This window comes from Mytilus galloprovincialis, chromosome 12 (genome assembly GCF_965363235.1).
Source record: "Mytilus galloprovincialis chromosome 12, xbMytGall1.hap1.1, whole genome shotgun sequence".
Taxonomy (NCBI): domain Eukaryota; kingdom Metazoa; phylum Mollusca; class Bivalvia; order Mytilida; family Mytilidae; genus Mytilus; species Mytilus galloprovincialis.
This window is the reverse complement of record NC_134849.1, coordinates 8,041,981-8,058,814: the sequence shown is the minus strand read 5'-3', so window position 1 is coordinate 8,058,814 and position 16,834 is coordinate 8,041,981. Positions and strand designations below refer to the sequence as shown.

The window sequence follows — 16,834 nt, the reverse complement described above, 5'->3', positions numbered from 1 at the left end:
TGACAGAACTGATGGTAATTTCGGGAACAAGTTTGCAAATCGCAGTATCTATGAATATGGGTTAGTTTCCGAGTATATCATCTGGTCAATTAATGTATATAAAACAGGCAAGCTCATATATTTATACATTAAAATATTGATATAGCACTGAATTGAAAAGATCTGAAAACGTTGATTTAGGTATACATGAAACACTTGCCACTGGACATGAAAATCTTGCAATGATTTTCGTATATTTGTAAACCAATTATCACTTCATACTTGGTTCAGTGTAATCAACACATTCAATAAAGATAAGAAAAAAAAGGAGCATGATATATATCAAATTTAGAGGTTGACAAGGAAGGACAAATTATTTCTGCAATTTATGTCTTGTATTTAAATACATACAGAATGCCTCCGTGTATACCATGTATACCGAAACCTTTCTCACCTGTGTTGAAAACCCATTGGTGGCCTTGTGCGCTGTTTTCTACTCTTTTTTTGGTCGGGTTGTTGTCTCTTTGGCAGATTCCCCATTTCTATTCTCAATTTTATTTCCTCAAAGTAAAAAATATGCAAAAATTCTGATAACAAATATGTACATTGAAAGATTGATTGTCAGTGTGTGCCTAATCAAAATCATCATATGAAACGATTTCATAAATGGAATTTTGTCAGTGCAGTTAATTGAAATTATGTATATTTCTCTGATCAAATTAAGTCCTGTATGTACCTTTTCTTTTCTTTCAGTTCACGAATCTACATAATATCGACAAATAATATTTCATTCAGTGATCGGCGTTGTTTGTGGTCAAAGTTCTCGGCAGTATTTTAAATAGTTATAAAACAGAGCAGAATAAAAATGTTTCTAATTCAAAGGCAGATTTCAGAGGCCCATGTCCTCTTTTTAATGCTGCATTCATGGTTTATTCAGACTTTTATAGGTTTTCTGAGCTAAGTTTAGTCCTAGTTAGCCTTCCCCGTCCCCCTTTTCTCCCTTTTTAAATTCAGGATCCGTATCTGACTGAGATTATCAACGTTGAAAATCTCATTCACCACTATATTCTAATAATTAAGATTATTTCGGTCAAATATTGCCTAGATATACGAAAACACTGTTAAAATAAATTGCCCCTTGAAAAAAGTCAGCCAGTTTATTATTGACATACCATCCCCCTTTTTTTTAAATTCAAATTATTTGAATTCAAAATTAAGTCAAGTTAATATGTATTCTTTTCCAAGTTAAATAAAAAAGTAAAATACAACAATAGGCATAGTTTTGAAAAAACTGAGAATGTAATTAGATATAAGTTTAACGTCAAACGTTGGTGCTCCTGAAAAAAAGGAGAAGATACGGGTAGCAGAAATTGAAAATTAACGGGGCACCTGCGTGAAAGAGTTGTTTGGTCACATGACTCTCCCCGGCGACGAATGTTTATGATGGCAAAATAGTGATTTTTAACATTTAAACGACATGGATTTGTGACATCATTTAAAGTCCAATTTGCAGTTTTTATACTTGCAGAATTATCTTTAAACAGTGGTAACTGAAAATCAGCAAGATGAGCCAAATACATGATGGGTAGGTCGTGTCGTATGGTCGTCCCGGAAAAAAGGGGGGATATTTCAATCATTGAAAATTGAAACACATCCTTGTCTGTCATTCGATGTTGTCAGTTTGAATTACAGACTGAGGAAAATAGTATTTTATTTGTTTTTATTGTCATGTTGATTATATGTAGATGTCAACCCAAATTTACATACATGTAGGGGTACAACTCACTGTCAAGTCAACTGTAAAACAGTGACAATTGCCTGAATTTTTAAAACTCAGTAGCTGAATCACATTCAGGGAAATAGTTTCATACATAACCATCGTCTAAGCCCAATACACCAGTGAACTTATTGCTATTAATGCCATAATGATTGTGAATAAGTTCTAAAATTAAACAATTTTTTTTCAAACCATGAGTTGTCAGCTACATGTATCTCAGCGGGGGCCTTGTTATAACAATATTATGCATATACATTTCATAAAGATATGTTTAAACCATAATAAACGCATCAAACAAAACTTTTTTTTAAACATTGATTTACATACATGTAGGGGGTCTCATTGGAGGGTTCCCATCCCTGATGCTGCTAACTTTTTTGTCCGATTCCTGTATCCTGTTACACTTTGTATGTAAGCAATTCTCATTTTTTGTAAATTCCCCTGTCCCGCTGGACTTTATTTCCCGTTTTCACGGCACAATTATTCAACTTTCACATATATCATGCTTACAAAAAATTCGGCAATCCCGTGTCATGCTATTAATGCCATAATGATTGTGAAAAAGTTCTAAAATTACACATTTTTTTTCAAACCATGAGTTGTCAGCTACATGTATCTCAGCGGGGGCCTTGTTATAACAATATTATGCATACACATTTCATAAAGATACGTTTAAACCATAATAAAAATGATAAACGCATCAAACAAAACTTTTTATAAAACATTGCTTTACATGCATGTAGGGGGTCTCATTGGAGGGTTCCCATCCCTGATGCTGCTAACTATTTTGTCCTATTCCTGTATCCTGTTACACTTTGTATGTAAGCAATTCTCATTTTTTGTAAATTCCCCTGTCCCGCTGGACTTCATTTCCCGTTTTCACGGCACAATAATTCAACTTTCACATATCATGCTTACAAAAAGTCGGCAATCCTGTGTCATGCTTAAACCCCAACGAAACCCACTACATAAATACTTATGTATTATGGTATTAAAATTTTTGAAATGTTCACTTTCAAAACTCGGCCCTTTCTCAGCTCATTACTGATGACCTTTGTTTTTCACCCGATCTCAATTTACGGTCACAAAACATGTACTGCAGTGTAAATGACCTATATTTCAACCACATATTTGTACATTTATACACTTTTATAAAAAGGAAGATGTGGAATGATTGCCAATTAGACATCTAAACAAACAACAACCACTGATTTACAGGCTCCTGACTTGGGACAGGCACATACATAAATAATGTGGCGGGGTTAAATATGTTAGCGGGATCTCAACCCTCTCCCTAACCTGGGACAGTGGTATAACAGTACAACATAGGATATAGTCAGATATAGTCAGATAAGGGATATGGTTGGAAGATGGGAAATACTTATATGTCCACATTAATTTTGACTCTTATTATAAATTTAAACATACTGCAGCCTTGTACACGGAAATGTCAAAAACAGTATTTACGTTACCTGCGAGGCATAAAATAATTAAAATCACAGTCAAATAAAAAAAATTCTGCACTTATTTAAAGAATGATCAGACAATTTACTTTTTAACTGCACATGATGATTAATTTGCATACACATTCAATATTTTTTATAATTGAGTTGAACTTTTCAGTGTCACAAATGCAAAGTAGTGACTTCTTATATAAATGTGTTCCTAATGTTAGTGATTTGAATGTAATTATGTGTGCCTTCAACCATATATTGTGTAAATCATTATGTTTATGTCTATTTTCAGACCCCTTGCTACATACTGTAGTCTTACAGATAAGAATTTGGCAGGGTATTTTTCTAACACCAAAATGCGACGCCATCTCAAAAAGGCTGGACTGGTAAGTGTAACTGTACATTTAAATACTTCAGGTCAAAATCACTTTTTTTTAATCATTTGTTATTGTATACATCGATGACATGTGCTAATCACTGCTAATTATAATGCATTAAATTTATATCAAATGCTAATTTTGCTCATCATGATTCAGACTTTACCTAAAAATTGGTATTTACTAGCTTTCAATCAAATTAGAAAACTTAAGGTGTTATTTGAATAACTTTCTTTCAAAAGATCATGTGAAATTCATTAAAAAAAACATGAAATTAAAATTGATTTTTATAAAATTTTCAGGTTGACAGAAGAGGACAGATCATATCTGAAAACCAATACAGACTGAACATGGCTAGGAAAGAACACAAAAAACATGTGAAAGACTTACTGGCCCAGGCTATTGTACATAAAACATTGGATATAGAGAGGAACAGACAAGTAGAAATTAAAAGGAAATTAGAAGAAATTGCCAAACTAGAAGTTGTCAGGAGAGTAAGGGTAAGTGATAAATGTGATAGCTGTCAGAAGATAAAAGTTTACTCAAAGTTTTAATGTCATCATCGTAAGCTTAAATGTGACTTGTCACCGCTATTTAATTGGACTTTTAAAAATCCAATTAATAAATTAATCATCAGTGATGGACATTTACTTGAAGAATTCTTTGATTTCTCAAAATAGCTGGTTGAAGGACACTTCACCAGAAAGACTATTTTACCAGAAAGTATCACTCATGCTAAAGGTAAAAGAATTTGAGGACATTTCTTTTTCACTCTTGAAACAAAGAAGTAAACTGTGAACCTCTGCCCCTTGGCATTGAACAAAGGTGATTGCTCAAGTTCATGGGGCTCAATGAATTCTACTTATCTTCTCCTTAATGAGCATGATGAGACTGTCAAATAATTCAATTCTGCTCTGGATTTCATATTGATGCTCTTTTGTTTTATCAATTTTTGTTTTAAGTACATACATCAGCGCATAATTGTTCTTATTAACATAATTGTTTTGAATTTGTCATTTTGAGACATATACTAGCTTATGGCAATAAGCAGTAAGGATATTCTCATTGTTGAAGGTCGTACAACCACCTATGATTTTTAACTTCTGTGTCATTTGGTCTCTGGTAGATAGTTGTCTCATTGGTCCTCCAATTTTCAAATGATCAACCCTGGTTACCCAATAGAACTGTTGTGAAATTTCTTTCTATTTTATTTGTCTTTCACAATCAGTAAATAAAAGTCTCAGTACAAAATTAACCTCAGAGACATAGATACATTTGGCGGATCCAGGGGGTCTGGGGGTTGGAACCCCCCTTTTTTTGGGCTGATCAATGCATTTGAATAGGGACATATAGTTGGAACCCACCTTTATCCTGGGTTGGGACCCCCCCCCCCTTTTAAAATGGCTGGATCAGCTCCTGAGATATGCTGGAGAATAGTAGCACTGAAGAAAACTGTGAATATATATATATACCTCAGTTTATTTTCTCAATAGTTTTAAAACTGTCAAAGATAAAAACCTGATAGATTGGTTTCCTTATCATTCAATATCTTTTAAATAAGGTGTGGGTTGCTCAAAGGTGAGGATAATTTAAACAACATTAGATTTTTAAAAGAGTCATTTTAAAAAAAAAATGTTTATGATTTAATAATTGACACTTTGCATTTAAACATAGATTCACTTTAATTGAGGTTTGCAAACTGCCCTGTTTCAAATTTGTAAAACTAAATGACTGCTGCTCCTAGTTTCAATATTTATTATATTTTTTGTCCTCTCTTTAAATTCAAATGTGTTTATGTACAAATGTAAGCTTTCATCATTTGATGTCTTTTTATGTTTATAATATTTATGACTGCCTAACATAAACCTATAACATATCAGATTCAGTCACATTCTTTGTGTGTCTGTCCTAAGCCAGGAGCCTGTACAAATATAATTCTGTTCATGTAGATGTTGTCGTTGGTTCTTCAATCATGTCATATTTTGTTTTCCTTTAATTGTATAACTACAAATTACTAGGTAGGCTTTAAGTTCTGGCCTTCAAATTATTTTACATTATTCATGTCAGTTCCCTTTATAGATGACTTTAACTATATTACAGTATAGGCTCAGTGCTCATTGTTGAAGGCTGTGCAGTGACCTGTATAGCTGTTAACTTTTGTGTCATTTGGTCTCTTGTTGAGAGTTGTCTCATTGGCTATCATACCACATCTTCTTTTTCATATATTCAGTATGTGTTTGTTTTTTTCATATTGTATAATGCTTTAAACAATTCATAAATTGGTCTGTTTAAGTATTCTAGTTTGAATTTATTTACATTGTCATTACGGGGTGTTCTATAGCTGACTATACATTATGGGCTTTGTTCATTGTTGAAGGTTGTACGGTGACCTATAGTTGTACATATTTATGTCATTTGGTCTCTTGTGGAGAGTTGTCTCATTGGCAGTCATACCACAATCATACCACATCTTTTTTATGCCCCACCTACGATAGTAGAGGGGCATTATGTTTTCTGGTCTGTGGCTCCTTTCGTTCTTCCGTCCATTCGTTCGTCCGTCTGTCCCACTTCAGGTTAAAGTTTTTGGTCAAGGTAGTTTTTGATGAAGTTGAAGTCCAATCAACTTGAAACTTATTATACATGATCGATCCCTTTGATAAGATCATTCTAATTTTAATGCCAAAATAGAGAATTTATTCCAATTTCACGGTCCACTAAACAAAAAAATTAAAGTGCGAGTGGGGCATCCGTGAACTGTGGACACATTCTTGTTTTACATTAATTTAATTCCTTATGAAATCTGATCTCTATCATTTTTACTCTGATGGATACAATGTACATGTAGTTGGTCTATTTTTGGCAATCATTTCCCATCTCCTTATTTTTATGCTAATGATCAGACCAGCTGGACCAGAGGGGATATTAAGTGGTCTGGAGTTTTATTTTCAAACCAGTATGACAGGGAATGACTAGAAATCACACCTCAGTTTTTTTTATAGTCAGTGGCTATCTATATAGCTAATTTGTACAAAAATGTACATATATATATTTTTCTCAGCATTATTATCACGAAGAATTATGGAAATAGTTGTTAAATTTAACATCAAAAAGAGTATAGCTTAATATTGACTGAATGTTGTCATGCTTGTATACACCCTGTCTTAACTAATTGTGAAAATAAAGAATAACTTAATAATTCATGGTAACAACACTCCAGCCAGGTATAAAACAGATCTACCTGAAATCCAATATTATATCATATTGATTTTTAAGTAATCTACTTTTCTTTGTTTACAATCATGTAGTAGTTATGTGTTTATGTAATCATGTGGTTAAACAAATATATTTATTTGTTTTGGTAAAAGAGATTAAAATACACATTTTCAGTTTTCTAGGCGTGTCATTAATAATTTAACTTATCAACACATCTCCCATGAAATTTAACACATTTATTTTTTGTATTGATTTGAAAATTGTGATTCAAGCAGCTAAAGTTAAAGTTCCTTGATGTTCAATACAACATATTTATATGAATTAATACATGGCATTCAATGTTTGTTTGGTAGGGGTGAGCAGCTGAGACATCAAAACCCCACCCTTTTTGTATATTTGTATATTTTGTTTAATCGAAAATATACATGTATACATGTACCTTGTCATATGTCAATTAACGAACAAAAACAGAGCCATAGATATATTTGGATATTTTCCATCTTCTGGTACACAGATTTTTTTGGGGGACCTCACCGCTCATCACCAAAATTATTTTTTTAGAAGCAAAGCAATTGTAATAAACACATCTTGCTTTTTCAAAAAAATCCCTCACATCTTAAACACTTTCTCTAATTGCCCCTTTTATATCTTTCATTATGAAGACATTTCTTCAGCATTCACAATGAGGAACACCAAGTTTTTCATCTCATGTTCTCTTAGATACCAGATTCTGTAAGTCTATCCCACATATACACCTGATATAAACATACACTGTTTTTTAAACAATTTCAGACCTTTTATTATACCCCCGCTTTCAAAAAAGGGGGGTATACTGTTTTACCTCTGTCTGTAAGTCCGTCCCATGAAACTTTGGTCACATTTTTCTCAGGAACTACACATCCACCCTTTCTGTAATTTGGTATCAACATTTATATATGTCAGCCATACCGTGTAGTGCGTTTTCAGATTCATCATTCATCGACTTCCTGTTTACCGAACACTTGTATGATTTTACACATGATAGCCAGGTTGAAAATTTTCGTCACATTTTTCTCAGGAACTACAATACAAGGATTTCTGAAATTTGGTTTCAGGATTTATCTAAGTCAGCTATACCGTGTGATGCGTTTTCAGATTGATCACTTGTCAACTTCCTGTTTACCGAACACTTGTATGATTTTACACATGATAGCCAAGTTGAAAATTTTCGTCACACTTTTCTCAGGAACTACAATACAAGGATTTCTGAAATTTGGTTTCAGGATTTATCTAAGTCAGCTATACCGTGTGATGTGTTTTCAGATTCATCACTTGACAACTTCCTGTTTACCGAACACTTGCATATTTTTACACTATTAATATTATCCACTTGCAGCAGGGGTATCATCAGTGAGCAGTAGCTCGCAGTTTCACTTGTTATTCACTATTTCATTTTAATACATTAGGTCATACTTTCTCAATTTTCACACTTTTCAGTTAAAATCATACTGTCAGTTATTTCCAGCGCTTCCTTCTTATGAATTATGGTAATTCTCTCTTTTGTATATATTCCATATTTTATATCTAATATTTTTGTTTGTGATTGCTTATGAAAATATGAAAGAAAAACATAAGCTTAGTTTGTATGTATAGTAAAATGTATGCAAAAAAAATCAAAGAAAAAATAGGTTATTTATAAATGAGAACTATTTTGTGATGCTTAGGCAGACACAAAGAAGAGGAGTGATTCAACTCTGATGCCTTTGTTGACCCCAAGGTTGCGACCTCCATCAGCTCAAGAATCTGTACAGGAGGAAGAAAATGTTCTAACTCCAGGGTCATTGGTTAGTGGATTGTCATGTGATCTTGTTGTGAGATTGAATTAATCTCGAATTGAATTTGAATGTATTTTTGCTTAATCAATGACGAAATTTGCATATGCAAATGTTTATATGTATAAATAGTAGCTTTTCTAACCATTGTGATGTGGAGATGTATTTACAATGTTTTACAAGAAAAAAATACATAAGTTTTTGTGTTTTGTGTGTTAATATCTTTAAAGTTGTAGACCCTATCATGGTAATGTTGTACAAATATAACAAAGGATGATTTTAAAGTTAATTCATTTTTTCATAAGTATAAATGTACTTAAAATGTATCTAAATATTTAAAAAATGATTAGAATGACATTTTCTTACATTGTTTGTATACATTATTTGAAATCAACTTGTCTTTGATTTAATTAATTTCATCTTTTTTAAAGAGTTTATTGGCATTGATTTAATTTTGCTTTTCAAGTAGATTTAAAGATATTCAAATCAATTTTTTGTCCAATCATTATAATTATACAGTTCTAATATTTACTCTATTTCATAAATATGATCAAATATTCCATTTCCCAATTCGACTAAAAAAAAATTATGCTTTTTGTTTGAATCATACCATGAAAGGGTCTGTACATATCTTACTACAGCTGATGTAAAAAACAAAATTAAGCTTTTGTTGTGTTCTGCTTATTTCTTTAACACTATGCTGTATTTGTGTGTTTTGCTTTAATCCCCAGGCTACTAAATTCAGAAAAGGTGATGAAGATATATTACCTTACTTGTCTCCAAGGTCAAGTCGACCTCAGAGTAGATCTGGTAGATATCGTCCACAAAGTGCCCCGGCAGACAGACAATATAATGATAGTTATGACGCTGACGTGAGTACTCACATGGTTTTAGTTGGTACCAAAACTAAATTGATCTTAGAGTACGTTTCAGAAACAGGAATATTAGCAGAACACAGGCCTTCATTAGAAACACTCATAAAACAGAATTTTAAGGCATTCATGGATGGCACACTTAAATAATTGAAGTACTATGAAAAAATGTTTATATCTGAGTCAGACAATTAAAATTCAGCATAAAAACATGTATATTTTACATTTATTTATATGACAAGGTACATTGTACCTTTCAAAAAGAAAGTTTTGAAGTGCTATATATAGTTTTTGTGCAGTCAAATTTTGCAGTTTCAGTATCTCATGTATTCTGTGTAATATTTTCCAAAGCATACACCAAAACGTTGTGATTGGTTTAAAACGTTCTAAACAATTGAAAATTGAAATGAACCAATAACGCTACGTCATTTTCATTTTGGTGTACAAATAATGAAATTACCCATAGTCCTTCAGATTCAGAAACGGTGAATTGCCTTGACTATATACTAATTTGTTAGGATTAATCTAAGTATATTTCCATATATATACTATCTCACAAGGACAGATAATTGGCAATTACAGTAGACAAAATTAATGCAGTTATCTCCCTTTACATAAAGTTAATGATACATTTTATTGAATTTATATCTCTCCTGGTAAGGGTCTCTTTAAAAATTACCTGTGAAAATTCAATATACTTTTATATGCCTAATAAGATATAAAAAAATCTTAAATCTTAATCTATCTACCTGCATGTTGACCCAATGAATCACCTTTTGCTTGATTTGATATTTGATTATATAATAATATACCATGTTACAATTTTAGGTGATATATGTTGATGATGAGGGTCGTCCTGTGACTCCACCCAAAGATCTACAGGATGATCATAAAAGAGAGGAGATTGATACCAGGCATCTCTATGCTGTATGTATTTTTTTGGAGAAAAGTCACATCTCAATGCATATATATAGTTCCTTATAAAAGTTACAGAATTCAAAATAAATTTTAAAAAGTATTTCGCAAATTAAGAACAGTTATAAATACCATACAGTCAAACTAATAAATTGAAAATGAACTGACAATGCCATGGCTAAAAAAGAAAAATACAGACAGACAAACAATAGCACACAAGGCACAGCATTAACAAGAACTATCTTTAAAAAATATATCCCACATATTTAAATTTGAGTATATGTTTACAATTATCATTTCGATAACCTTCAGAAGCACAATGACTTAATGATGCAGGACCTCGTTAATAAAATCTCCATCTGAATGTAACTACAAGAAATTCTTTACTAAGTCTGGTTATACTAAGGCAATAATATATAAGAATATTGTGATGACACCTAAACATTTTATTTGTCAAAAAATCCAGTGCAAATAACAAGAAACAAATATAAGTTTACTACCTATTACATTAAGCTTAATTCATGGTTAACAAAGCTAGAAACTTTTGGTAGTATAAGTAGTATCATATTTCTGTTTACATTCACCAAAACCCTGCAGAAATCTCAAAATGCGTAGGTGCATTCTAAAAGACGTGTACGTTTGTACAACAAAGTTTACATTAAAAATTATATAATTGTACTGAAAAAACAGCTGTCATGGATGCAAAGAGCTATTGGAGAAACAATTATTTTAACAAAAATATAAATCTTTGTAAGATCTAGTTCAAATATTTATAGTTTTACACTTGCTTTCCATCACGATATAATTTTCGAGACGTTTTTTCAAACACAACCAAATCACCCACCATGACAGCATTTTGTCCAATCACAGAAAGGATTTTCGAGCATGCTTATTCTGTTGCCATAGTTAAGCGTCCATAAATTCAAAGGTCACAAACCCAAACTATACCGACTATGTCGGTAAAAAAATCAAACTGACATTTAAACTCCTAAGTCGAAAATAAACTTATATTGTGACAAAGTTCACAATGCTGTTACTTAAAGAAAAGACCAACAATTGAACTTTCATAGACAAACATACCATAGAAAACTATAAACTCAGCAACACAAGAACTGGGAGTGATCTTAAGTGCTCCCGAAGGGTCACAAAGCAGATAATGCTCCACATGTGGATACCTATTTTTTTTTATTTATCAATTTGATGAAAGTTATTTTGACCCACGTTTAATAGTTTTACTTTTAATTTGTTTCCATTTTAGCTGGACTCTGCTGCTTTAAAAAAATATGCTTTAACATTGTCAAAAATAGAACAAGGTGAAGGAATGACATCACCATATCTGATATCACAAGTTCCTTCTCCTCCCAGAAGTGCTAGAGGTAGTGCCAGGAACAACTACAGGGATGCTAGGTTCAAATCCCGCCTCCAAAGACCTAGAACAGCCAATAGCTTGAGTCCATACAGAAGTACTAGGACTGGAGCTGTTCAGGTAATTATCTCCCTTTAATGTTACTAGGAGACTTAGGGTATTGAGAAGTTTGTGAGCTTGTTTATTCAGAACCAGTCAAATTCAGAAATTCTTTCATGACATGAAAATAGTTTTGATTTTACGAAATTAGATAACAATTCTAGGTTGTTACTTATATGATATTTTTTCTGTTTAACATATGTTAACAGCCTATTATTAAGAACTTCTAATACTTCTGTTCTAAGAAATTTGCAAGGCTTTAACTTACATTGTTGCTGTTTAAGGAAACAGATTCATTTAAAGGTGTTGACAAGAAAACTGTGACAAATAAAAGGGTAGAAGTAGGTTAAACATTTTCTCTAGAAACACTATGTCCTCAGTTCAAATTTTGGTTAAACTGTTTAATGCAATTATTTTATTTTTGTCAATACACTTTCGTTTTTTTCAAAAATTGATTTTTTTTTATTTTGCAAGAAAACACTCACTAAATCTGTATTATGTGTTACAAACATAATTTTTAAATATTTAAAGTTGTCCAGATGAAATGATTTTAATTGTTACTTATCTCATCACTTTGCTTCTGTCTTAATTCTGTTGTCGGTTGACTTTTACACAATACCTTCTCCTTTGAAACAACTGGACCAAATATAACCACTTGACCACAAGCATCATTGGGGTACATAGTTTTAAAATTGTGTCTGATGCCCTGTCTGACAACCAAGATGATAAACAGTTGGTTTAGAATAGAACATTGGGGTAAAATGCAAGTTTTGTCTATTTAAAAAACTGCTAAAGATAGAGAAATTTGACAGAAATATTAAATATTTTGAGCTCTACGTACTGTCCATTTACGTCAAAATTGTCAGACAATTGACTTCTTCTAGGAGATATGGCCCTCATTTGAATGACTAATTTGTCTTAGAATTTCTTCGTATTTAAACTTGTATGACTATTACAAGACAGATTGTAATTTTCTAGCTTGAATTCAGAGATCAGTGGCACGTAGCTGACAAGAAAGTTCACAAAAGTCCATCTGTACATGTAGGTCAAAGCATGATTACTATATATAGTAGTAATCTGGCATGGGTCTATAAATAAATTGGTATTTTATTGGTCTATGAATAGATTAACCTAGCATGAATTGAATATATTGCCTAATTAGATCATGCAAATGTAGTCAGCATGGAATTAGATATAAAATTGGGTTTATAAATTTTGCTGGGTTCTGGAAACAATCCTTCTACATAGAATATAAAAAAGTCATTATTAAAGTTATAATTACAATATAAACTCTAATTTGATTTCTTTTTACCTCTCTTATAATCTTAATATATTTAATGCTTACAAACAAAAGATATAATCTGTGTTAATCAACAATTGAAAATGATTTCAAAGGATTAAAATAATTTATTCTTTTCACCAATTTCCATCTCCAAATATCCTACTTTAATTTCAAAGTCGGCGTTTGGAACACTACCCCTTTCTCCCCGTTTTTTGTACGATCAATGCATATGAATGGGATTGATTAATATATGTAGTTATAACCCCCTTTCTCTTAAGTTGGGAACCCCCTTTTGAAGATAGCTGGACTAAACATGCTTAAGATGACTGCACGTCAGATTATGACTGACCTTATCCAAATTGAGAATATTTTACATTTAGTTAAACTTCGATAAAATTGAAGACTCGACACGTTGCTTACTTTATATTGCACTGATTATAGTTATTACAAGAAATGAGTCCTTGCACCAAAACCAAATGTGCACTGCTTATATAGATATATGAATGTGTAAAGGTAATAATCAGAAATGCTTGTGCCTCAAGAAGGCATTAAACATACATGCATGAGTATGGTATATTTTATTGATTATTAAAGATATCAACCATTAAATTTATATGCCCTTGAACAACAAATAGGAATGATAAAATTGCAAGTTATCTGTCAATGATTTGGTGTGTTCATTACCTAGGAAATTTGTGATATGGTAACATAGTAAAAACATTTTATTGAAAACACTCAATTGGGTGATATTCACAATGTGGGGAGAAAAAAATCCTATTTAATGAATATTGACTGGTAATTTATAGTTGCCAAATGAAGAAAAATTGTGATTAGTTTTTCACAAAAAAAAACTCTTCAAAAATTAAAAGTACTGCATAATTTATAAAATTATCTTGATTGTCCAATGCAATTTAAATTATTTTGAAACTAACTTATGAAAGAATAACTCAAGAATTAGATTGGAACTAGAAATGTTTAATTTTGAAAATGACATATTTTAGGGAACTTTAATGCTTCATAGACAAGAGCCTGCTATGATGCATCAAGGAGAGGTCCAGACCCTTTGTGAAGTGACGATGAAATATTATGGACCAAATCTAATACTGCCAAGAGACCAGAGAGACCCTACACAAGACATTGAAATTGAACAACAGCATTGTGGGGGAAATACACTTCCTGTTTTCAAGGAAAGGATTAAACCTGGAGGTACTGTTATATTGAAAACATGTCTTCCTCTGGTATAACATTAGTTTAAACAGTATTTATTAATGAAAAATTACAAGATATATATTACAATGTTTCATAACGCTTTAATATGGGATTCAGAAACAAGTTTGGAAAAACTTTTATTAATCTGTCTCCCTTTTGTATAATATTAAGAAGATGTAATGTCATAACTATAAATCACAGCAAAGCCTTTGACAATGAGCAAAAACTGCATAATGTAGGAGACTATTAAATACCCCTGCCATGACAAACCACTGAGCTTTAATCTTAAAACAATAAAGGAAAATCATATAAGTAGTGAAGCAGACAACAACAAATAACAGCCACTGAATAGACCGAATAACACTTCATGATTAAAAAATTCAATTACTGATTGTCAAAGTGTTGTTTTGTTTGTACCTTAAAACAGACTTATTGCTTATAATTAATTGTTTAATGTATGTATTGAATCTGATGTTTATTTTCCACCAAACTAGTTAGACCTTTTAATTGTCAAGCTCATTTAAAACATCCCTGCAGTAAATTTTTCCATGTTTTTATTTTCAGATGAGTTTACATTCATATCTAGAAGACATAGAGGATATCCTTTCAGCCTGTCTATATTTGTTGATGGTAGGATCAGTGCTCGTGTCAGTACCTGCTGTGAATATGGCCATGCTAAAGGAGTTAGACTTGGCGGGAAAATGGGACAGTTCTGTCTGAAAAATATCACTGGTGCTACACCTTGCTACAAGTAAGAATATCTCATACAACACCTCTGTGTGAGTTTCTAGCGATATTTTTTTTATCTCAAGCGAGATGAATGATTAGAAAAATAATCACAAAAAAGATCAAAGATATATACACAAAATAGCAATAAAACTTGATACCTGTAGAAAGAGGTCAGGACAAGAACTGTTGTCAAATTGGATATAAAAATATATGACAAATTGAGATTTTGGTCAAGAAAAAAAAGAAAAACAATTTATATGTTATTAGTATTGGTATGTCATTTTTATCTGCAGATGCAAGTTGAATGCTCAAGCTAGTCCACGTACATTGAAACGTCCTACTTCAAAGAAAAGACAACAGAAAGTAGAGCAAATAAAAGAGGAAATAATTGTTGTAAGAAAAGAGCAGAAAAACAAGGAAGAAGGTAATTGTCACATTTCTCTAAATTGTCACATGATCTTAAAAATGGCTTTTTTCTGAGGCACATAGACATAACTCTAACAAAGTCACATGATCTTAAAAATGGCTATTTTTCTAGGGCACAAGATAGACATACATAAACACAGTCACATGATCTTCAAAATGGCTATGTTCTAAAACACAGTATAGACTTTACTCTAACATTGCCACATGATTTTTTAAATTATGGCTATGTTTTTAGACACATTATAGACATTCTAGCACATCAAATGGATAGTAGAGAACTTAATTTTCCAAATGCACATGTTTCATACTTTCAAAAAAGCACTAAACTTTATTAGATGTTTGAAGAACTGAAATCTTTTGCACATTAGGATAACATATAGTACAGTTAATTCAGAAATTATTACGAGTTCTTGAAAGTAAATAATGAGACCGTGTGAGTATGGCAATAATAGGGATTCTCATTCTAAATTTGATTCTTAAATCTGTCTGCAGATTTTCATATAATCACAATAAATAATCTAACAGTTTTATCTTTTCTTCAAAAATCACATTGATGAATGAGGACATACTCTTCATCGCAATAAAATTTTAACCAATTTGACGCTGACGCTGACAGTAGCAAAAATAAACTGTTTGAAGGACATTTTTTCCCACATATATTCACTCAATGATTTCTGAATTTACAGTATATTACTAACTTCATAAATTTGAATGAATTGGTAGTTGTGTTTTTATGTGTGCAAATACTAAGGGTTTGTTATATTTCATTAGCATATAACATTAATATCTATATAAGTGATTTACAGTCAAACCTTCTATGAAGGTCACCTCTTATACTAAATACTGTATGGTCAGGTCACTTACGTCTGGTCCCACTGTTACAATATCTATGCACTTGTAACTTCAAAGGTCGTATCTCTTATGATGTGACTTTTCTCTGGGACCGAGGGTAACCTTTATATGCAGCTTTGACTTAGTTAAAAAATGAAAGATTCAGATTGATCCTGATTTTTAAGAAAGCTTTCAACTAACCTAGATTTTTCTTACTAACATGGACCATTTCAGAGGAAGCAGAAGACAATGTAGTGGTACCAGTAGAGGGCGCTGGTGATGATGACGATGACAAAACAAGATCTCATAAAGCTTATATTAAAACTGACACAGATTCAGATCGCAGTGATAACAAAATTAATGATAATAAAAAACAGAATGGTACAAAATTCTTCATCTTTATAGGAATGCTAGTTGTGTTTCTCTGTTGTTTTATCTGCAAGCTACAACCAATTATTGTTAAATGTCTGTTTTGGACCATAATTCATTGTTCA

At 31.8% G+C, this 16,834-nt stretch overlaps 1 protein-coding gene across 3 annotated transcripts in view; it reads left to right on the top strand.

The window, feature by feature from the left end:
- Positions 1-1,374: 1,374 nt before the first annotated feature.
- Positions 1,375-16,834, top strand: part of LOC143054004 (uncharacterized) — a 55,822-nt gene continuing 40,362 nt past the window's right edge. Inside the window, exons 1-10 of one of the 3 annotated variants that reach the window (XM_076226844.1) lie at positions 1,375-1,564; positions 3,503-3,596; positions 3,890-4,087; positions 9,343-9,483; positions 10,312-10,410; positions 11,657-11,884; positions 14,147-14,351; positions 14,919-15,105; positions 15,377-15,507; positions 16,575-16,721. In XM_076226844.1, coding sequence (XP_076082959.1) covers positions 1,545-1,564; positions 3,503-3,596; positions 3,890-4,087; positions 9,343-9,483; positions 10,312-10,410; positions 11,657-11,884; positions 14,147-14,351; positions 14,919-15,105; positions 15,377-15,507; positions 16,575-16,721 — 1,450 coding nt within the window. In that variant the 5' untranslated portion in view covers positions 1,375-1,544. The remainder of the gene's footprint in view (positions 1,565-3,502; positions 3,597-3,889; positions 4,088-9,342; positions 9,484-10,311; positions 10,411-11,656; positions 11,885-14,146; positions 14,352-14,918; positions 15,106-15,376; positions 15,508-16,574; positions 16,722-16,834) is intronic. The other 2 variants (XM_076226842.1, XM_076226843.1) reach the window with 2 other exon arrangements.